The 23,301-nt window shown below is 44.6% G+C and overlaps 1 protein-coding gene across 1 annotated transcript in view; it reads right to left on the bottom strand.

The window, feature by feature from the left end:
* CDH4 (cadherin 4) overlaps positions 1–23,301 on the bottom strand; it is a 468,873-nt gene that overhangs the window by 15,433 nt on the left and 430,139 nt on the right. The window contains exons 9-10 of the mRNA XM_075516899.1: positions 7,947–8,132; positions 2,310–2,563 (exon numbers count right to left, since the gene is read on the bottom strand). Coding sequence (XP_075373014.1) covers positions 2,310–2,563; positions 7,947–8,132 — 440 coding nt within the window. The remainder of the gene's footprint in view (positions 1–2,309; positions 2,564–7,946; positions 8,133–23,301) is intronic.

The following is a 23,301-nucleotide window of genomic DNA, read 5'->3' as shown; positions in this document are numbered from 1 at the left end:
GGAAAGCAACACACAGCTGCACAAGCCCCTGCCAAAGGAAAGAATTACATTTCATGGAGCTAGACTCTTTGGGATGTTTTAATTTCTTTTTAATATGACTGCTGTGAGTCTCCTGCCCTTTCTCTGCTAAATGACCAGGGATCCAGTTTCAAAGCTGGCTTTGTGAATGTGTCTGTGGCTAATGAGGATAACTTGAGGTGTGACATTGACCATGCCAAGTTGTGCCTTACTGGAGATGCTCCTGCTTCCTTATCTTCTATTTGTAAAAACTCTATTTCATCAGAGACTATTTAGAGAGAGACTGAAAACTGTATGCAAGGCTCCAGCAGCTGGACCAGCTCTCTGTGAAGTGCTTATCACGGATCTGTAGGCTTAGCTTTTTGGGTATCTTTTTTCCTAACTCACCAATGGCAACTGTGAAGAAAAAACGAAATATCCTTTCCATAGCTCACAAAGACAGGACCCCAACAATGCCCCGCTGCTTCTTGCAAAGCCTTGGCATTCAGCTGTCCTGATGAAAAGGGGGTAAGAGAGATTGTACTTGGGCTTGGAAATGAAGTGCTGGTGGATACACAAAATGTGTGTCCTGGAAGCCCTAGGAGAAAACAACTCAAGTAGTTGGCTGTTCATATTCACAGAAAGTCTTACAAGACGCTGCACGTGCACTGTGCGATGACAGGAACGGCTCAGCAGAGCCGGTCCTTCTCCCAGAAACGGCAGATGCTTGTTTGGATTACAGATCATCCACCTCCAGGTTAGAGGGAGTATTCAATCAAAAATGAGCTGTTCTCTCCTGTGAAAACCAGCCTTGGTACAGACGTCAGGAAAATAAAGACCCTTCAAAGGCCAATATTTCAAAAAGAATATAAGAAAAACTAGCTTGTTAGTTAGGATGGTCTCTCCTCAAAAGTTGCAATACCTGTCTAAAGACAACAAGATGTGGCAGTGAATAAACTATCATTTTCTAGACCAGACAGCTCTGTGCCAGGTGAAATACTTCAAACTCTTCCCGACACGAAATGTCACAACTGATGTAAGTTTAAGTGGCCTTGGCTGTGGTCACATCGTATACTCATGTTTTGCCAAAAATACTGCAGTCCTTACAGACTGGGAGTAAAAAAGAAACAAACTTCTGTGGATGTGGAAGTATCCAAGAGCAGGAAATGTATTTCCCGTCTGCAGAGACAGAGGCTGAAATACTTGTGACAGGAGTCACTGGGACTCTCATTTTCACACACGCTTTTCTGCCCATGTATTTCCCGGTGGGAAGGCGTGCGAGTTGGGGTCCTGCACCGTGGATTTAATCCCCAGTCTGCCTGGGTGGGACAAAACACAGCGAGTGTTTTGACACCCTCCCGGTTGCAGCATGGATTAAATCCAATCTTAAATTGCTTAGATCAAACATTTGACTTTTAGAAGGCTAAAATTTTGCCAGCTGAATCCCATTCATAGGGAAAGCAGCTAACGGGGAGGTTAGGTTTAGCAATGGGTCTGAATGGAAAGGGAAGGTCAGAACAAATCTGGCTGACTACAGCGCAGACAAGGGCTGCTGGGGTGCTTTATATGGACTGGCATTAGTCAGATAAAAATCAAATGCCCATGGCATGTACATGGGTGTTTGACTGCTCGGGCAATTTTTAACGACATCTTAAAAGCCTGTTCAGCAGCTGTTTGTAACCAAGCGAGCCTTGCTCTGAAGGGGCTGAGAGCTCCTCTCGCACTGTGCTTTTTAAGCCAGGTTGAACCTAAATCCTCTGGAAGCAACACAAGATGTGATTAAAAATCCCAGTCATTCCCTTTGGAAATCTAGCCCTAGCCCTTTCTGTGCCTCAGTTTCCTCCCCTGTAAAACAGAAATAACAAAGCTGCCTTGTTCTAAACCTCTGTGTCTATAAAGTGCATGAACGACACAGGTCAAAGCATCCTTGACAAGGCAGAGACAAAACACTTAGTACAGTGCAGCCCTGACCTCTGTCTTTGTAACAACACAGGGGCCCCTTGCTATCGACTGCCTGCATTTGAAGCTGCAAACTGCCCCTCTGCACGCCGGTAACATGGGATCCAACTCTGTCTGCCCTCCCGGACCCAGATGCTCAGAGCTTGGCTTACCTGGAGTGGGGAGGATTGCGAGTTTACAAGCTTGCGGGATACTCTGCAAGCTCTCGACTGATGGTGCCAGACCCTGCCAAGCATTTTACTCATATCACATCGTTAGTATGTAAATTAGCTTTCAGCTGCTTTGCTCCCCAAACTTCTGCAGCTGAAATCCCCCTCCTGTACACGAGCTCACTTGGCTGCCTGGTCTCCCACCTTACTGCCTGCTGCATGAAGCGATCAGGATCCACCGCTGAAAACATCGTCAGGACTGTCCCCGTAGGCACCCCTTCCTCCAGCCTGATTAACTTGTGGTTTGTTGGGAAATACGGTGCTTCGTTGACATCTGTGACTGAAATGGTGACTCCTGCTGTCGACTGGAAGGACATCTGGATGCCACTGGCCAGGGGAGCTTGGTTTGATACCATCACTGTCAGCATGAAAGCTCTGTTCATCTCGTAATCGACTGCCTAAAACAAACAAACAAGCAAGTATAGAGCCAAGCACAGAATAAATTCTACCTTCTGGCTGAAAGCTGCAAGATTTAGAAGGCAGACGATAGCAAAGTCATTGCCTCATCTTGTTTCCTCCTGCGCTCAGTTCTTTTGGAGGTGTAAATCCAGATCAGCTTCAATCCAGTGGAGGATTTGGCCTTCCCGTATTTGGAGGGTCAAATAGTTAAAAAAAACCCCACAAAGTAAAAATTGCAAACAGCAGGGAGGATTTGCCCTGTGTTTTGTTCCAACGCTAAATGGTTTCCAAAAAAGAACCCGCCTGTGTTAGCTGAGCATTGAATGAACAAATCCACCAAGGGCTGCTCTAAACGCACCAGGCGGAGCCTGTTAAGAGGGACCGGACAGGTACTTAACAGTGCTATTAGCATTTAAGGCTGCTGACTACGTAACTAGGACAGGCTATGCGGACTCATGGGCCCGAAGTGCTCTTCATTTTTCCTCTTAAGTGAGTTTATAAGCAAAGGTGGAGCTGCAAGGAACAATGCCTGGTCGGGTTAATCAGGCGGTCCTTCCAGTGGGACCACTCGTCCTCCAGCAAGACGCCTCGTGGTCTCCTGAGGGTGCCTTGCACACTCCCACGGATGCATTATGCTGCTGGGTGGCCACAGATCTCTTTTCAACATGCACATAAAGACGGTGTGTCTTAGGAGCCAGAAACAGTGAAAAGCCTTTGCTGGCACAACTGACTGAACCGCAGTATCATAATAATTTCTAAACCATCCCACTAATTATTATGAGGGAAGTCACTAATCATCTGCCAGGGAGGCTTGAGTTATGCAGGATCACACCTCTGCTTGTTAAAAAATGCTTTACTGTAATTTATGAATTTAGATGCGTAACCATTCTCCCTAATACCTTCTCCAGCGCTGAGTCTGCAAAGTGTACTCTCATGGTGTAAAATACCACGGTTAGATTGACTTCGGTAGAGCTGTACTGATTTACATCAGCAAGATTTGGCTTCCATGTTCTGTTTAAAACCCAGTATTGTCAGGAGAGAAATCAAATCATAGGAGGCTACACGAGAGAAACAAATTTCAGGGGCAAAAGGTAAAAGAGTGGAATCTCTATTCGATTGAAGTGCAAATGTTCCTATTGCTAAATGGTTTCCTGACAGGCAGGGCCAACATTTAATAAATAAAAGGAAGCATAAAGATTCCCAGTACACCCACCAGCACTGACTCATGGACTTGTACCGCATTCAAAAAAGACGCATGGTAAAAGTTCCCATTTAAGCACTATTCAAGGCCTTGAAACAATTTGACTAATACATTTCCTCAATTTCTTTTCACACCCCTCTAATTTATATTCCTCCAGTCTTCATTTTTTTTTCCTTTGTGCTGGCCTGTTCGCTAACCTTGCCCACAGCCAGTCTGCACCTCCCTCCCCGCAGGGGCTCAACCGGAGCTGGGGGGGGCAATTTGAGCAGCTCCAGGGGGACTGATGAGGGAAACCACTGGGCTCCCTGCCTGACGATGCACAGGACACACGGACCACACACGTATCTGCTAGGATGTGGCCTGATGCAAGGGAGTGGGTTTTTCTCCCCCAAAATGTAGAGCTGCTCACTCAGCTTCTTTCCCTCTCTTCTGGGAACAACAAAACAGCTCCCTGCTGCAGAAAAGCAGTGCAGGGAGCGGGGCTGGACCGGGATCACCCAGTAACGCTCATCCCACAGACTGTCCTGGAGGCATCAGTGCCATGTGCTGGCACATGGTGGCACAGTGTCCACCACGCTTCAGTCTGCCAGAGAGCGCCCATCTGCCTCCTTCTCTTCTGTGCTCACCTGAGTTCCATTTCACATGTTATGTTGAAAAAAAAAAGGTAAAATCAAGAGCCTGTGTCTTCACAGCAGTGTTTGTGCTATTGTCCCCGGTGGGACCGGAGCCCCTTGCAGCCAGACATGGTCCAGGCCTAAGCAGAACTTCTTTCACACCATAATAAGCAATTTCTACCAGGACAGTTCATACTTCTGCTCCCTAAAATCACCTCCCTCTGAGGATAACGGTGCACAGAGCACACTGTGTTCTTCACACTGTGCTAACCCCTTCCATCTCCACACATCTCACTGAAAGTGCTGCATATTGGCCAGGCCAACAGCAGGAGCAAAAGCCCACAGAGCCGCTACATCTGGGACAAGGAGGTGCTGGACTGTCACCTACTTTTTAATTTCATGTCCAAGAAGGATGTGACATGAAATTAAAAAGTAGCACCCCTGCAGATACCCCTTGTTGAATGGCCGGTGTCCGATCTGGCACAAATGGCTCTGAAACATCCCCCTGCAGATGCTGCACATCCTCCTCCTGCACCAGCCTCTCCAACTGGGGCGCAGCAGAGAAGCTGAGGGCTTGCCACGTCTCTTCCTTTTCTCAAGGTACTTTAACTGAAGAGAACAAATTTGCCTTATGTTACTGGTGAGGCAAATAATAACAGAAGCTTCGGGAGCATCTCCATTATAAATCCACAGCTCTGATCCATGCAGAGTTTACAATAACATTTTACTTAGCTGGCTGCACAGGGCAGCCACTTCTGCTCTTGGAGATTGTCTCCAGGCTCTGCGGTGTCTCATCTGAGTGGAGAGTTTCTCTCTCCCCTTGATCAAGGCTTTCTTTGAAGATTGGGGTCTTGCACGGTCATGGAAATGGTTTGGAAAGGGATGAACAGAAAAAGGAAATGTTACACTTTTGGTAATTGGACTGGAGCTGCAGATGGGGTTTTGTTGACAGCGGCTGCAAAATGGCCCCCATGAGCATCATCTGAACTCCAAAGGGCTTCTTGGTTTGGAAGCATTTCTGGCCCTCCATTTCTGGCCCCCGAACTGCTGGTGGAAGGGTGGGATTCTTCACAGAATGCCCTTCTCTGCGCTGTTTCTGTGACTGCCGTAGCCCAAATGCAAACCCCTTTGCTTGCAGCAGTGGGGAGTTATGTATAAGCAGCTTCAAAGAGCCACAGGAAAATCCAGCCATGTGGGGTCTGTAAATAAAAGGTTTGTTACTTGACTTAATTTTTTACCTTAATTTTTCAACCTACACCAGGGATCAAACCAGCAAGACTGCTCCCACACCACGAAGAACAAGCTCTAACTGGTCACCCAGTCTGATGTGCATACGTCCCCCAAACCTTTAAGCATATTCACTTATTAACAGAGAACAAAATATTTCAAAGAAGAAGGTGGAATCCTAAGAGTCTTCCCTTCTTCACCATGAAAATTTAATCACAAGCAATTTCACTCATTCTCCTTGCTGAAAATACACCAAAAAGCCTCCCGGCTTGATAAGGGTAAGAAACTCTGGGCACCCAGGAGGATCAGGTGAGGTTATATAGTGAAGACATTCAATGCAATTTCAAGCTTTGAGCTCAGCTTGACAAGATAGGATTTTCATGTGGTCTTTGCATTGTGATCACTGTGGGTTACAGAAAAGTGGAAAGTCAACACCAGCATCAATGGTGTCTTGACAAATCTGCCCTGCTTTTTGCCTGCAAGTTCTGAATAAGGGATGGTTCATTATGCAGAAGTCCTTGTGTAGCAGTGATGATCATGTAAATCCCCTGTTGTTCACTTTGATGTGCCTTTAAACTACAGGCATGACACTCTACTAGATTAAGAATAAGGGGTTGTCCCCTGCTTGCAGTGAAAATGTTGGCATTTTGATTTCAGACTGGCTGCTGATGTCAACGGAAGTTAAATTGTTGCATTTTACTTTGTTCAACATTTTCTGTTTAAGCAGAAAATATATACATACGGATACGTGTACACTTATGTACATATATGCATCCATATACGCATATGTCTAGAACTACTGCTAAGCTTGAAGAGGTTTTGTAACGTTGCACCAGATAAGGCTGTCAACCATCATTACAGAGCAATAAATAAAAGGACCCTGCTGAAATACCATCTAGCAGGTAAGATGATGTCTCCCTTACAGTTTCAGCAAAGTGGCATCTGCAGACACACACACATAGCCCAAGGGTCAGAGAACAGGACAAGCTCACAAGCTCACACGTTCCTACCAGCGTAACCTCACTGGCATTTCACCGATGTCACATTTTTCCTAATATCCAAACTGTAAGTATTAAGAACGACTGCAACTTATTAGCTACAAGGGAGCGGGGCTCTTTTTTTCAACACAGAGCTATTCTTAAATCACGTTGCTCTTTAAACATTAGTGTTTCATCCTAAGTTGTTGATTAAAACTTTTTGTTAGAGAAGGGCAGACTTATCAAAAGATGGAGGCTTTGTCCACCACATGTATCGTCCTTTTCAGGTGCAGTGCACAGTGCGTGTCCTGCAAGCTACAGATCATAGGAGGCTATTTGTGATGCCTTCACTTTTTTGGTAGTCAGAGGGAGCATCCATAGGCATCTTATCTGGGAAGAGATTCCGTGAATGCTGAATGGATCCGGTTATGTTCTGTCTGTGTGTAATGACTGCAGAAGCATTCACTGCCTGGGCTGCTGGCCTCAGTAACTGAATGGGAAGGGAACGCTCAAACAAAAAATAAAGTCATGTTCTTTGGAGGCAAGGAGGGAAACAGAATTTGGTGCTTGCTGCAGACACCTTGAGGGTTCCAGCTCTTCTAACACTGAAGGCAACGGATGGAGGAAAGAAGGGACGATGGATATTTACAGTCTTATTTCTCGGAGTCTTTGCACAAGAGCCTCTGCTGATCTCACCTGGGGAGTGGCTTTCACTTGAGTGCTGCTATTCTCAGCTGAGGATCTGGCCCACACTGTGTGTTTATTGCTTGATTCTAGGAAAAAGAAAATGTCTCCAACTTTTTTCTGCTAAGCAACTCAATCAGAAGAAAACCTCTCCTTTCCTTCTGTTACCAGGAAATTCACTCCTGAAATCTCTCCTGCACTCCCTGCTTTCACAGAGGATCACTTGACTGATCCCCTGCAGTGAAACGCTACCTCTGATTCACAGCTAATGAGGAGTTTTCTGCGTCAAAAAGGAGAAGGTGCAGCCGCTGCCCCAACCTGCCAGGCAGGGCAGGGCTGCACAGCCCAGACACCATTCCCTCTTACAGCGCTCAAGAAGCTAAGGAGGAGCGGGACGCGGAGGTCAGGCTCGGATGCTGGGAAGAGCCTTCAGCAGGTAAGAGTTTATGAAAGCTTACGGTGGGCTAGGTTGAGCTGGGAAACCCAGAACCAGTGGCATATGCTTGAAGTAAAGGTATTCAGGACTTCTGCACAGGCAGAGAGATGGGAAACAACAGATTCGAGCACTCGCATTCCCAGGTGGAGAAGGCATGAAATAACTGTAGGCTTCTGGCAAAACTTGTGGCCTTAGGAAGCTGAAAGGTTGACAAACACGGATTTGCTTTGGCTTCCCCCTTACCTTCACGACGGTTACCATGCCTTCGTTGGTGACAGGGTCTGTCCGGATGGTGAAATGGCCGGAGGGGTCTCCGCTGATAATGCGGTAGATGGCGTTCCAGTTGGGGGAGTGAGGCTGGTCCCGGTCCATCACCGTCAGATTTGCCACCACAATCTCCACTCTGTTCTCAGGAACTTCTCCTGAATACTGCAAAGAAACGACAGGAGCGGTCATGGTGGGAGCTTTCTGTTGGTCCTCACGGCTACCTCCCCTCTCCTCTACATCAGCACACTGACCGGGAAATCAGTCCCACGAAGAGGACCACAGGGTTATATGTTATGAGCAACACATCTTTTTCTCACTTCTGCTTTTCCTATTTTTTTCTTTGAATATTTCTCCAAACCTTCCAAAGTCTAGTCTCACCTCTCAGCCCAAAGGAGAACAAACCCGCTACCACCCAGCCACTGCCCAAGTTTCAGCAAATGCTTGAAGTAAATGAACAAAAAATGTTCCTGATATTCTCGTTCTGTTACAGCAATCAGAGAGTTAATTGGCAACACCAGGTAAAAAAGGCAGACTAAAATGTGCAGTTTTTAGGATGACTATGTCCCTTTAACCTGAGGTATTTTGCCTCTCTCAGGTTTCAGTGATGGCATTTTATTGCTTCTTCAGTGACTTCATTTTCTTTCTTTCTTTCCCTTGATTTGATTTTTGTCTCATTATTTAAAGTGTTTCTTGTGATTTTGCCACAGCCTTTCCTGGTGCTTAATTCTCTCATTTAGCACTGATTTTCATGGAGCATGTCCAGTTCAGGCATATCCTGATGCATTAACTGCATTCTTTTCTGCTTTCCAGTCCTTGATTTATCATACGGCTGATCAGGGATCCTGGCCTGTGAACACTTCCAGTGTTTGGGGCTCAAAAGCTGCCAGTAAGACACATTCCGAAATTTTCAGCCGTCCTCATCTCTCAGCATCGCCTATTAGCAGCCCTTGCAAATCAACACTCTGATTGACATATGGCAAATTAAACACTGGGGAAACGATGGGAGCGGCTGGCTCTGAGTCTGCAACTGAAATCCTGGCCCCAAACTGCAGGAGCAGAGCACTTCTGAAAATCTGGCCTTTGGTGTGCACAAATGGCAGGTTATGTAAATGATAATAAATCATGCCTTTGTTAGCACGAGAGTCCCTTTCCACTCCTAACCCATACCCATCCATTGGAGTCTTTCAGTTATGTGTGCTTATATTTAGTATATATTACTCCACCATTGACAGCAAAAATATTCAATCTGCCTTATGTTAATGTAAATTTAAATTTGCCCTTTAGCGGTATCCTGAATGGCATTTTGCCCTGTTTTCTGTTATGCACCTGTCCTAAACAAGTTTTCATTAGTGAATGCAGATGGCATCTCTTTCCAGCCATGCTGAGTGGTGGGGAAGAACAGTGGGAAGCTGCGGGATAATTCTCGTTCCAGTACATGCTACAGCTCTTCTTTTCTCTTTATTTCCCATGATTTTACTTGTTTTTTACCCATTCTCTTGCCCAATTTGGAATGTCTGCGGCACGCAGCTTAAGCAGGGGAAATATCATATGGAAATTTATCAAAAGCTTCTTGAAAAATCCATTAGATTATGTCATATGTACACTCCTATTATCAACCTTGTCTGAAACCTGCTCAAAAGAACTCAAGGAGATTAGTTAAGCAGGATCGTCTCTTACTAAATCCACACTAGTTATCGCCCATTACATTAAATTAATGTTGTATGGCATGCCAGCAATGACAAGCTGATGAGCCCGCAGTCCCTTTTAGGAGATGGCTGCACTGCTAACATCAAGGTATCATATTGTAATTTCAAAGGAGTTAAGGACTTTGTGCAGCCACCTCAAATCTTTGACCTAGGACCACATTTTTTCAACTCTTACTACCAGGCTCGTGCCTTGCAGAACTAAACAGAATTAACTCATCAAGAGCAAGCCACCAGTTGTACTTAAGACATTCAAGAGGGCCAGTCCTACAGGCCACTGAACACCTTTAGCAGATCATAACCCAGGTGCTGCCAATGAGTTTGGGTGACATGGAAAAATCCCACACAATCGCCAACAGATTTTACAGCAGCTTCTGTAAAAGCCGTCACAACATCCGTTTTTGGCCCGCAGTGATAAAGTTTACTACAAGACATATTTTAAAAATATGAGGTATATAAAAAATTAGAAATACACAAGCACATCTCAATATAAAGCCTGGAAGAAGATCGTAACAGTCTATAAAGCTTTTCCATTAGGATAAAAATCACGACGCTCTGCATATACTGAGCAATCCAGGAGTTCACCCAGTTGTTGTTGATACGTATTAGGTATAGGTAGGGAATGATCAGTCCTATGCAGCATTGAGGGTGGATATAGTCTATTACGCTTATGAAGCCAAATATTTTTCTGATGAGGACAGAGTACAAACATAGGAATCAAAGGAGCCATCCAAAGCTATTCAGGTTAAGAAGCAAATCTTGGAGAGACGCACCATGAAGAACAGAACAACTTTCACCAGCTACAGATGAGCAGCTACTGGGAATCCAAACCGGAGCCTGTCTTTCCTCTTTCTAACACTCCCTGCTATCATTATTATAAATAAATGCTGCAATGCGTACTGTCCACAATTGTCTTTACCTTTAATAAAATTAAGTAATGACATTAAATTACATCTGCTAAAGGAAGGATGGCAGCTCAAAGCTACCCACACTTCTTTAATGTCATTCCCTCCCTACCCTGGAGTAATTTAGGATAATGAACAATGCCATCTTTCACTGTGCTGCTTTGCAGCACTCCCTGTGCTGTAAGTTCTCTTTCATAAGATTACAATTGATTTTCAAATAAAGAGAAGCATATCTATTCAAACAAGGTAAAACAATGGGCATCGGAGGAGCTGCTGAAGTAAACATAAGATTGATAAAGCAGTGCTTGACCTATACTTGTAGCATTTACTCATATTCCCCTGTAATTCATTTAGCTTCACTTTCAATTGTTGCATTTGAAGTCCTTAATTTCCAGAGTGCTTTTTTAAAGACCATTCACAAGGATTTCTACGGCTGATTGTTACACACTCCGCTTCCCTTCTGAGATAAGGATTTGTTCTGAACCTGGCATGTTCTTAAATCCTTAAATTCTGTAGGGTCTTTTTTCTTCCCCTCCCATAAAAGCCTGTGCCGGCAAAAGTCCTTCTCTCATTCCGCTAGAGCTGGCCTGTGTGAAGTCACGTCTTGTTGAACAGGTAATAATTCATTCTGATTTTCAGGTTGCATCAGATGATACTAAAATTGGTTAATCCCAGAGTTTGTCTTTTGTCTCACTTGGTACCTGACAGCATATAAACATGCAGACAAATATCACTCCGGAGGAGAAAGGGATTGATGTGGGGGCAAATGATGAATTCACACAATGACTTGACTTTGTGCAATAAATCTGGAGTCTGGGCGGTGAAGCCATGCACAGCAGAGTAAAACCAATTAGCTCACTGCAGCCACTCGTAGGGAGGTGTGGAATTGAGATGGATGAATATAAAGGTAATTATTCAGGCTTCCTTCTAAAGGGAATTCCTTTTTTCCGCTGTTCTTACTTTTTTCTAGCTGGTTTTGCTAAAAAGCTGTGAAAGCAATGACCCGTTCACTTGAATGTCTGCAGGAAAGATTTTTGTGTTGTCTCCAAGATTTGCTAACGATGACGCAACATTTGTTACAGGCAGAAGTAGTTTATGAGGGCCGAATTGCCTAGAGAAATAGAGTATTTTATGACCTATAGCTATGGATTAACTTAGAAGAATAAGGGCATCTTAGTCCTCTTATTAGGCTCTGAGCCCTCCCCCTGACAGCTACGACTGCCGTAAAGCGCTGCATCTTCTCTCTAGGTCCCCTAGGGCGAGAGAAACCGAAAGGAGAGCGAGTGAGCACACGTGTGCACGTGGCATGGGGTGTCCCACCTCTCACCGCTTTCTGCTGCCAGGCCACGCTGTTACGCAGCAAGATCTGGATGTGACGCGACGTGATGTGCAGCCGGGGAACGCAGCACACGGCTGCGTTTGCCCACGCAAACTGTGTGAGCAGGCACCCAGCCTGAATACCAACCTACAGCCCCTCCACGCTTAAGGGCATACTCCCAACCAAGTGCTGGCATGTGAGCCAACTGTTTACCTTTTCCGCACAATATTTAACAAAGACGCTTGAATAGCAGGCAAATTAATAAACAACTGCGGTCTGGTTGCAGCAATCTGTGTAAAATGGAAAAAAAAGACGAAAATCTCCTAATAAATCATTAATTGTGATGTGCCTGCCCAGCTGCAGCGTGGAAACAAGCAAATGCCATCCTAATTGATTGCTTCTTATTCCATCTTTATAGGCCTGCATTTTTTATTGTGAGGGTTGACTAAGCCCAGAGGTGTAAAAAACCTCTAGATTGTACTCTGTGTATCTGCCAACTTGATATTTAGATCAATAATTCTTTTTTTTTTCCCCCTACTCCTACTACTGGTAATTTAGCTTTTCTTCCTAGCAGCCTAATTGCTGTTTTCTTAAGCCTTACTATCAATTCTCTGACCTTTAATTTCCAATATTGTTTGCTGTACAGATGACTGTACTAGGTCTGCAAGTTATCCTACCTGCTCTACAGCATATGGGTCCGACTTGGGCACCAGCTTCTGTGACAGTCAGTGACCTCCAGGTTCTTGCTCCACCGGTGCCGTTGTGCCGCAGAGACCACAAGCTCACTCCAATCTCCACAAAACCTCCATAAAGTCAATGATATTTTGCATGCAAATCAGATTTTGAGATGCTCATTTCTTAATCACGTTTTATTAAAGAACTACTCACTCTGGTGTGGTCTCAAATGACGATCCTCTGAGTACCAGCGTCCTCGCTTTTTCCTGAGGCAGCCCACGGCACCCCTGCTCTGCATTACACCAGCCAGCAATCCCTACATAAGCCTCTTTGCTGTTGGTTTTTCAGGCTCGTGCCCACAACATCCCCTGCACTGCAGCGGCCCTGCTTCAACTTCAAGTTCACTTGGATCTGCTCCGCAGTCAATCCACGTACGCATATCATACTTCAGACTAGTTATATGCCATGTGGCAAATGCTTCCCCAAACGTTATCTATAAAGCCCAACGCACTCTTGCCAGCTCACAGTTTTGCTCCGCTGGTACGAGGCCCAGCTGTCACGGTGCTCATTCAGAAATGAATTGCTCAGGCTGCAGGCACCGGCTCACCGCGGCCGGGCAGGAGTCAGCCTTGCCCAGCCGAGCGAAGTGCATGACAATTAGCTCACTAACTTTTAAAGGATGCTTTGGAAGTTCTGCTTTTATCTTCAGTGGTTTGTCCCTGGTATCCAGTGATAGGATGTGCGGGAATGGTTCAAAGCTGCGCCACGGGAGGTTTAGACTGGACATTAGGAAGCATTTCTTTACCAAGAGGGTGGTCAAACACTGGAACAGGCTTCCTAGAGAGGTGGTCGATGCCCCAAGCCTGTCAGCATTTAAGAGGAATTTGGACAATGCCCTTAATAACATGCTTTAACTTGGTCAGCCCTGAATTGGTCAAGTAGTTGGACTAGATGATCGTTGTAGGTCCCTTCCAATTGAAATAGTCTGGTCTGGTCTGGTCTGGTCTGGTCTGGTCTATTCTATTCTATCCTATCCTACTTCTATTCTATTCTATCCTACTTCTATTCTATTCTATTCTATTCTATTCTATTCTATTCTATTCTATTCTATTCTATTCTATTCTATTCTATTCTATTCTGTTCTATCCTATCCTATCCTATCCTATCCTATCCTATCCTATCCTATCCTATTCTAAAATGCCTCACCTGCCTGCAAAGGAGCTCTCACAGCTCTGTGCACGGTGTGGTGGAGTCAGACCACCCACTTGTTTATTGGGAGATTCTACAAGGAGCGATGAGCAATGTTCAGTGTGGTCTCAATGTGCTGGTTTCACTTCTGCCAGATGAGTTTGAAAAACAACAGCAAGCCCTAAACTTTTGCACTTGTAAAGCTCATCTTATGATGGGGTGCAGACAACATCCGTCGTGTTCCTGCAGCTGACGGCAGCCACTGGCTTTATACTTTGTCTTTACTGGTGTTACTTTTTCAAAATCTCAAGTAATGACTAGTTTGGGATTAAATTACAAGATTTACTCTTTGAATATGAAGACAAAGCAGAACAGAGGAGAAGAAAGCAATGCCCTTTCTTTCAGAAGCAGCAGAAGAAAACCCTCTCATTTCAGACTCTGTGGTGTGAGGAAGGAACGCGCAGGTTTCACCTTGGTTCAAAGACTCTTAGAGTACTTGCCAGGAGTTCAGAGACAAGAGCACGTAATAGTAAAAGGATATTAAAAAAAAGTTTGCATGTCTGACAATGAGCACTAATTTTTTTTCATTATCAGATGTTACATTCTTGTGACAGTATGAAAAGATGCCACAGAAATGATGACACAAGACACTATTCTGCTGCAAGATAACCATTTCCAGATAAATATATCTTATGAAACGAAGTTCGAAGTTTGCATAGAAATTTAGATATTTTATAAAAATGCATTACAACACAAAGGAGCTTTTTACAACGTTCATATGAATGGTTTAAAAAGAGATTAAAATTATGTCCTTGGAAAGGCATATAGCCTTGTCAAGGAAAAAAAATTCTACATTAACCCCGTGTAGGAAAGTTGTACTTTATCTGTATTTCAAAGGCTATAAAAAACCACTTTAATCAACCTACTTGACTTTGGGGACTTGCACGTCTCACTGAAACTCATGAAATCTGGCATAGTGTGGTTTCCAGAACACAAAAGCCTTTAATCTGTAACCCGGCACTCTTGTACATTCAAATCCTGATACTATCTCCTTGTTAGGAAGAAAAATTGTGAATTTATCCAAAATGGGATCTCATCTAAATGATGTAGCCTTTGCAACAGTGACCTTTAACAATGGTTATACTCAACAATAAAAGATTTTATCTTGGGAGCCAGTGGAAATAGTGTATGTTAAAATTCTGATCTGATAGCACAGCCTTTTATTTTCCAGTTTTAGAGAAGAATCCTTTGAACATTTCATTTGCTCTCTTGTCTAACATACCTTTGTTTCTTGCCTACAGAATGAACAGCAGGAAAAGGTAGCTGATACCTTTCTGCAGACTATTTGATTGTCAGGTGTAATTAGTAATGCTATCTTTTAAATAGAGGCATAGATTTTAAAACAGCTGGAAATGCCTACAAAGCCTCATTCTTAAAAAACCCGAATTTATATACATACATTTATATAATAAAACATTCTTGCACAGATACATCATTGCTTTACAACGGTTGACAGCCCCACGCTTCCCTTCAGCTGCAGAACTAAAGGCTAAGTGACTTGCTCATGTCTCCCAATGCAGTTGCAGAACTGGCGCTGGAGCCGTGTCCTGCCCTCCGCTGCTTGCGTTAGGGCAGGATCCTGAGAACATCATTAATTCACGTGTTACTTGATAAATCCATTAGGTCAGCCTGGATTAGTCTATGGATCTCCCCAGTGCATTGCCATGTAGCCCTGTGATCCCCGCCGAGCTACTGAGATGGAAAAGCTCCCAGATGGGAAGGCTGGCAGAGAACCGTGCACTGGGGGTGAGCTGGCTCTTTCCCAGGCTCTGCACCACGTTGGCTTCAACTGAGGAACCTGAAAAGGTTTGTACAGTTTGGGGAAAAACAGGCCAGAAGATCAACCGGTTGTAAAGCTCCACTGTCTCAAAGGCCAACAGCGGTTCGATACGTTGACCTTCCTGAATTGCCAAAGCAGTGCTGGTGTCCAACGTCCCACCCAGCATGGCAGGAGAGCTTCCAACGTGCAGACTAGGTTTCTCGCCCTTACTCTCTAAAATAACCGTCTTCCTTAACAGAGGGTGAAATTAATTCATTTGTCGGAATGTCAAGCCTTAAATTTCCTTCTCTTTCTTCAAAGTGCGAAGTAGCAAATAACTGTGCTGTTTTGAACAAAACTTTGAAAATATATTTTTCCTGATTTACATGGGCCAAAGGCTCCAGGTAGGACCTTTCTCCCAGACTGCACTGGAACAGGTGAAGCTCTGGAACACCTGCAATACATTGATGACATCGTCGTATGGGGCAATACAGCAGAAGAAGTTTTTGAGAAAGGTAAGAAAATTGTCCAAATCCTTCTGAAAGCTGGTTTTGCCATAAAACAAAGTAAGGTCAATGGACCTGCACAGGAGATCCAGTTTTTAGGAATAAAATGGCAAGATGGACGTCGTCAGATTCCAATGGATGTGATCAACAAGATAGCACCTATGTCCCCACCAACTAGCAAAAAGGAAACACAAGGTTTCTTGACCGTTGTAGATTTTTGGGGAATGCATATTCCAAATTACAGTCTGATTGTAAGCCCTCTCTATCAAGTGACCTGGAAGAAGAATGATTTCAAATGGGACCCTGAGCAATGACAAGCCTTTGAACAAATTAAATGGGAGATAGTTCATGCAGTAGCCCTTCGGCCAGTCCGGGCAGGGCAAGGTGTAAAAAATGTGCTCTACACCGCAGCCGGGGAGAATGGCCCTACCTGGAGCCTCTGGCAGAAAGCACCAGGGGAGGCTCGACGTCGACCCTTAGGGATTTGGAGTCGGGGATACAGAGGATCCGAGGCCCGCTATACTCCAACTGAGAAAGAGATATTGGCAGCATATGAAGGGGTTCGAGCTGCTTCGGAAGTGGTTGGTACTGGAGCACAGCTCCTCCTGGCACCCCGACTGCCGGTGCTGCGCTGGATGTTCAAAGGGAGGGGCCCCTCTACACATCGTGCAACTGGTGGTGCTACGTGGAGTAAGTGGGTCGCACTGATCACACAACGGGCTCGGATAGGAAACCCCAATCTACCACAAATCTTGGAAATTATTATGGACTGGCCAGAAGGCAAAGATTTCTGAATGTCGCCAGAGGAGGAGGTGACGCGTGCTGAACAGGCGCCACTGTACAATAAACTACCAGAAAATGAGAAGCAATACGCCCTGTTCACTGATGGGTCCTGTCGTATTGTAGGAAAACATTGAAGGTGGAAAGCTGCTGTGTGGAGTCCTACATGAGAAGTCGCAGAAACTGCTGAAGAAGAAGGTGAATTGAGTCAATTTGCAGAGGTGAAAGCCATCCAGCTGGCTTTAGATATTGCTGAACGAGAAAAACAGCCAGTACCTTACCTCTATACTGACTCATGGATGGTGGTAAATGCCCTGTGGGGGTGACTACAACATGGGGGTGGAAGGAGAGCAACTGGCAGCGCAGAGGTAAACCCACCTGGGCTGCTGAATTATGGCGAGATATTGCTGCTCAGGTAGAGAACCTGGTTGTGAAAGTATGTCGCGCAGATGCTCACGCACCCAGGAGTCGGGCCGCTGAAGAACATCAAAACAACCAGCAAATGGATCAGGCTACTCAGATTGAAGTGGCTCAGGTGGACCTGGACTGGCAACATAAGGGCGAATTATTTATAGCTCGGTGGGCCCATGACACCTCAGGCCATCAAGGAAAAGATGCAACATATAGATGGGCTCGTGATCGAGGGGTGGACTTGGCCATGGACACTATTGCACAGGTTATCCATGAATGTGAAACATGCCCTGCAATAAAGCAAGCCAAGCAGTTAAAGCCTCTCTGGTATGGAGGATGATGGCTGAAATATAAATATGGGGAGGCCTGGCAGATTTGATATCACGCTCCCACAAACCCACCAAGGCAAGGGCTATGTGCTTACAATGGTGGAAGCAACCACCGGATGGCTGGAAACATATCCTGTGTCCCATGCCACTGCCTGGAACACTATCCTGGGCCTTGAAAAGCAAGTGCTATGGCGACATGGCACCCCAGAGAGAACTGAGTCAGGCAACGGGACTCATTTGCGAAACAACCTCACGACACCTGGGCCAAAGAGCACGGCACTGAGTGGGTATATCACATCCCCTGTCATGCACCAGCCTCTGGGAAAATCGAACGATATAATGAACTGTTAAAGACTACACTGCGAGCAATGGGTGGTGGGACATTCAAACATTGGGATACACATTTAGCAAAGGCCACCTGGTTAGTCAATACCAGGGGATCTGCCAATCGAGCTGGCCCTGCCCAATCAAAACTTTTACGTACTGTAGAAGGGGATAAAGTCCCTGTAGCACACACAAAAGATATGCTGGGGAAGACAATCTGGGTTAGTCCTGCCTTGGGCAAAGAAAAACCCATTCCTGAGATTGCTTTTGCACAAGAACCTGGGTGCACTTGGTGGGTGATGCAGAAAGATGGGGAAGTCCGATGTGTACCTCAAAGGCATTTAATTTTGGGTGAATATAGCCAATGATTTGAATTGTAGGATGTTAATTGCTATATAATACTGCATGTCGTCACTACTATGGTCGCTATATGCCATATCAACAGTATTACAGTAAAAATCACCCAGATTCATGAAGAACTAATTTTGATGAAACTGAGCAAAGCACAGCGATGATAGAACCGGACAAGTGCAGTGGTGATGGAACCAGAACTGACTTCAGCCTACAACGATCCAACACCACACACCATCTCTCCTGCCCTGAAAGACTTACGACAGATGGAACCCAAAGTCATGGACTAAATGAACTCAAAGGACATTTTAGAGGGATGGTCCCTAGACTAAGGGAATGATACCTGTGTGTATATATATATCAAAAGACAGGAAAGGTGGTGGAGATTAATTGGAATGTATTGGAAAGTCTGGGACCTGGGCGTGACATAGATGGCATGGAATAAGGGGTGGATACTGTCCTGGTTTCAGCTGGCACAGAGTTAATTTTCCTCCTAGTAGCCGCTATAGGGCTGCGTTTTGGATTTAGGGTGAGAATAATGTTGATAAGACACTGATGTTTTAGTTGTTGCTAAGCAGTGCTTACACTGGTCAAGGACTTTTCAGCTTCCCCTGCTCTGCCGGGTGCACAAGACGCTGGGAGGGGGCACAGCCAGGACAGTTGATCCAAACTGGCCCAAGGGCTATTCCATACCATAGGGCGTCATGCTCAGTATAGAAACTGGGGGAGTTGCCTCGGGGGCAGCAATCGCTGCTTGGGGACGGGCTGGGCATCGGTTGGTGGGTGGTGAGCGCTTGCATCGCTTGTTTTTTTTCCCCTGGGTTTTGTTTCTCTCTCTTTTTGTTGTTTTCCATTCCATTCCAATTTATTTATTTATTTATTTATTTATTTTTATTATTTTATTTCCATTATTAAACTGTTCTTATCTCAGCCCACGAGTTTCCTTACTTTTGCCCTTCCGATTCTCTCCCCCATCCCACCGGGGGGGAGGGTGAGCGAGCGGCTGGGTGGGGCTTGGTTGCCGACTGGGGTTAAACCGCGACACCTGACCAACAAAAGTTGTGTGACAGAGTTCAGCCCCTAAGTGAGGAAAACCTACTCCACAGGTCTGACTCCGTATTTCTTGGTGAGATGTGTATAGAAGAGGATGTTTCAATTCGAGCACCTGTAATAAAGTTTCATAAAGAAGGTCCTTAAGCTGATAAGTCTGGTTTAGGATTTTCTTATTAACTGCCCACTTCTCATAATGAGTTTTTAATTTAATTTTTTCAGATTTTAAGGAATATAAAAGCTGCTCATGTGCCTTTGGGATCTGAAGATGGATATTTGGGAAAGGGAGAATTTTAAGAGTACTGAAACTGAATTTTTTATGTACACTATAATCCTGGTATTGAGATTTTTAACAAGTTTCCTGCATAGCACAGCTCAGCCAGTCTGCATGCTGACTCCGGCTCAAACCTCCTCTGCACTGCAATTGAAATCTCTGTTGTTTCCAGATTAGTCTCAGAATTAGCACACAGGGGGATTTTTTTTTTTTTTTTTAATGACTAGGTTTGAACACCACAATCAGGTGCTGGAAAACCCACAAGGTCTGGTCATAAACTGGGTTCCTGACTTGACAGAGCATCCTTGTAGGAGAAAGGCACTGAAACGTGTTTTATCGTAAAAGTGCTGCTACTGTGGTTTAAAGATGTGATTTTCTGAGCTGGTGCCACGATGGCCAATTTTTTTATGTCCTTACCGCTGCGTTAAATGTAACGGCAATGCCTGTCAGTGGGGTGAGAGCTTCCACCCACAGGGAGATTTGTGTGCCCCCCACCTGCTCCCCTGTGCTGGGGTTTCTACGGGAAGGGAATCAGGAGCGGGGGACGCGTCTCAGCGTTGCAGGGGTTGCTGAAGAGCCCCTCCGGTTTGCAGACAAACCCAGACGGTTCAGCTGCAGCATTGCCCTGAAGCAGGCAGAGGAAACCTGCCCTTCCGAGCTCACCTTCCGATGGAGTCCCTAAAATCAGAGAATCATAGAATAGTTTGGGTTTGGAAGGGTCCTTTCAAGGTCATCTAGTGCAAGCCCCTGCAATGAGCAGGGACATCCTCAAGTAGATCAAAATCTGGCATTACAGAAAAACGCATGCCCGCCTGCTTACAGTAATTCAGAACACGGAATGAAGACTAAATTAAATGCTGCGTAATTCATCAGACTTGCCATGAGAAAGAGGCTTCTAGCTGAAATTTTGTTTACAACAGGAAAGTCAAAGCGCATGTAGCAGAGAAGAGAAATGCAGGGAGAAATGGGAGGATATTGGGTCAAAGAAAAGAGGGAGTCACTACATACTTGTAAATTTAGGAAGGAAAATGTTTTTATTTATTCTTTGTTATTTTCTGGCAATTAAAACACATTATTGCACTAAGCTGAACAGTTTGAAAAACTCTACCATGCTCAAAAAAACTATGTGAAACCTTTTCACCGCCCTCTTTGATTTTAACTCTGGCTGTTCTCTGTGTTCTGACCCTTTCTTCTACAACTGGGAAGCGTGAAGACATCCTGGACAGTTAGAAACATTTGATAAGAGAAAACTCACAGCACTACCAAATCCTTTGCTAAATCTCCTCTCCCTCCCCCACCCCAGTATGTCACTAAAGATTTCATAAGTGAAATGTGCTTAATGAAATTCCAGATATATATCCTCTTAAAATGACATCCCTTGGAAGCAACTGTTTTTAAGGCAACAGAATATTGAAGAATTAAAAACCTGCCGACCCAAGGAAGTTAGCCAACTTCAGAAGGGGATTTATTTCAGTGCCTTGCAATAATGGAGTTACAAAATGTATTTATATTTCTCAGCCTCGCATCAGTGCCTGAGATGCCGTGTACTTCTAAGATAATGAAATATTCCACTACAAATGGGTATTTGCCTGGGACATCTGGCAGACGTGGAGACGTACCTGCCAGGGCTGTGTGGACATCCTGCCTAACCAGGGACCCCCCGGATGGTGCTGGGTGTCTACATTCAGGCAACTGAATTGTGCCCTCCAAGGCCAGGTCTGGGCTCAGGAGGAGAATTAGGGTATTTAATACGTATCCAAAAGCAGAAAGAGGCACATAATCTAGAAAAAATCATTCACATTTGAGAGAAATCCTACAGACAGATAAATTTTAGAAAAGAAACGCTAGTGTGGGTAGATATGTGAGATATGGGAGCATTAATGTCTGATTTCTCCTTGAAATGTTAGCTTGACTGACACACCAGAGATTATGGGAACGGTGTCTATCCACACACAGGTATCAGGTGGGGGAGACCAGGGTGACTTCCATCACAGCACATCACACAGTAGGAAGGGTATTTCTCTGTAGATGTTTCCTTTGACTACGGAGATTTTGTCAGTGGCACCTGGCTGTGTCACACCTCGTTGCACACACGTAGCTCACACGCATTCTAGCACCTCTTTCTCACTGGACAATTCCTCCATGCCACTACGGAAGGCATGGTGTGGGGATGTGGTCTACAGCTTCTTCCACCAACCCCCCCCCACATTAAACAGTGAAGGAGAAGGAGGAGCGAAGTCCCTGCTAAACGAGACATCGCACCAGGAGATACAGCACTGCCAGATGTTGCAAATGAAACGGCTCATGACAAATGGGTTACGGCAAGCGATAGCTGATGGGTGCTGTCATACCGCATGGGTCGGGGGTGGTCTTGCCAGTGTACAGATGTCATGGGTGTTTGGATACTATTAACCCGACTGCATAAACCAGCAAAACATCAGGCTAGAAAATCAAACGTCAAAAGAAATTATTATGTATCATTGCAATGCTGATGATGGATATGCACGTGCTGCTCAACCCCATTAAGAACAGCTACCTACAAGCACTGTAAAGAAAGGAGAGCATCGTGCTGTACGTTACAGGTGGGCATATACGCATGAGGGACACAGGCACAGCGGTTGTGCTGCACCTCCTGGACTCCAGGCACTGACGTGGTGAGAAGCAGGGCACGAGCAGCACCGTGGGCTCTACCTCCCGTGTGGTGTTGTAGCTCTAATTGGCTGAGATTGCACTCTCTCGCATCAAGAGAGGAGGTTATATTATTCTTGATTTTACACCAAGCCGTACATGTGTCCAATTTGAGAGACCAATAGAGTATTTTTTTGTATTCCCCCCCCCCTTTTTTTTTTGGTGACAGAAAATTGAAATCTGTAATGAAACTATCGTTCCCATTTTTTAAATCACTGGTCTTCGGCAATTTTAAACTCCGAGGTCTGAAAAATTCATTACTACTAACTTCCATCAAGGGTGTTCCTGAAACCAAAATTACTTAATCAACTCAATTTAGCTTCTTGTGTAGACCTAATTCAGAAAAACTTTATCTTCTTGAATTGTTATTGCAATTAATTTCCCCCCCTTCTTCTTCTACAGCAGACGACATTTCAGTAATTAGATATTTTATAAAAATGAGTTATTCATTCAGGGTAGCTTCACTTTTATATTTGATTAATCATATTACCACTGAGGTCTGGGTTTTGTCTCCAAGGAAAGTTTAATGACCTCATTTTAATCCTTCTTTTAACCACCAGGCAGGTATCAATGAAGAGAAATAAAATTATCATCTTCTTTCTTTTTCTCTCCTTTTTTTTTTGCAATCTCAAGATTACATTTGATGTTTTTTCTGTGTGACTGACCCATTTACAAAGAAGAATCTAGCTGATTCAAATTAGGTTCAGGACAGAATCAGGCTAAACTGAGCCTTGAACTGTGCCTTAATAACTAATGCTCAGTGTAATGAAGGGGAACCAGAACTGTTTCACCAAACGGCAGTTGGTTTAAAGCACTGTACATGATTAATTTGGTGATAATTTGAAAATGAATGTACTGAAAGGAAATAAACAAAACAAAAGCCACTGTAAATTTAGGTGTTGATTAATGGGTTCTATTAGTAAGACACTTCTATCAAGGAGACCACATTTTTTTATATCAATGCATATATACCCACACAATGTAATGGGATAATTCACATAAACCAAATT

The sequence above is a fragment of the Mycteria americana genome, chromosome 14 (genome assembly GCF_035582795.1).
Source record: "Mycteria americana isolate JAX WOST 10 ecotype Jacksonville Zoo and Gardens chromosome 14, USCA_MyAme_1.0, whole genome shotgun sequence".
In the NCBI taxonomy this organism is placed as follows: domain Eukaryota; kingdom Metazoa; phylum Chordata; class Aves; order Ciconiiformes; family Ciconiidae; genus Mycteria; species Mycteria americana.
The sequence above is the reverse complement of the archived record's forward strand: the minus strand, read 5'-3'. Positions and strand labels throughout refer to the sequence as shown.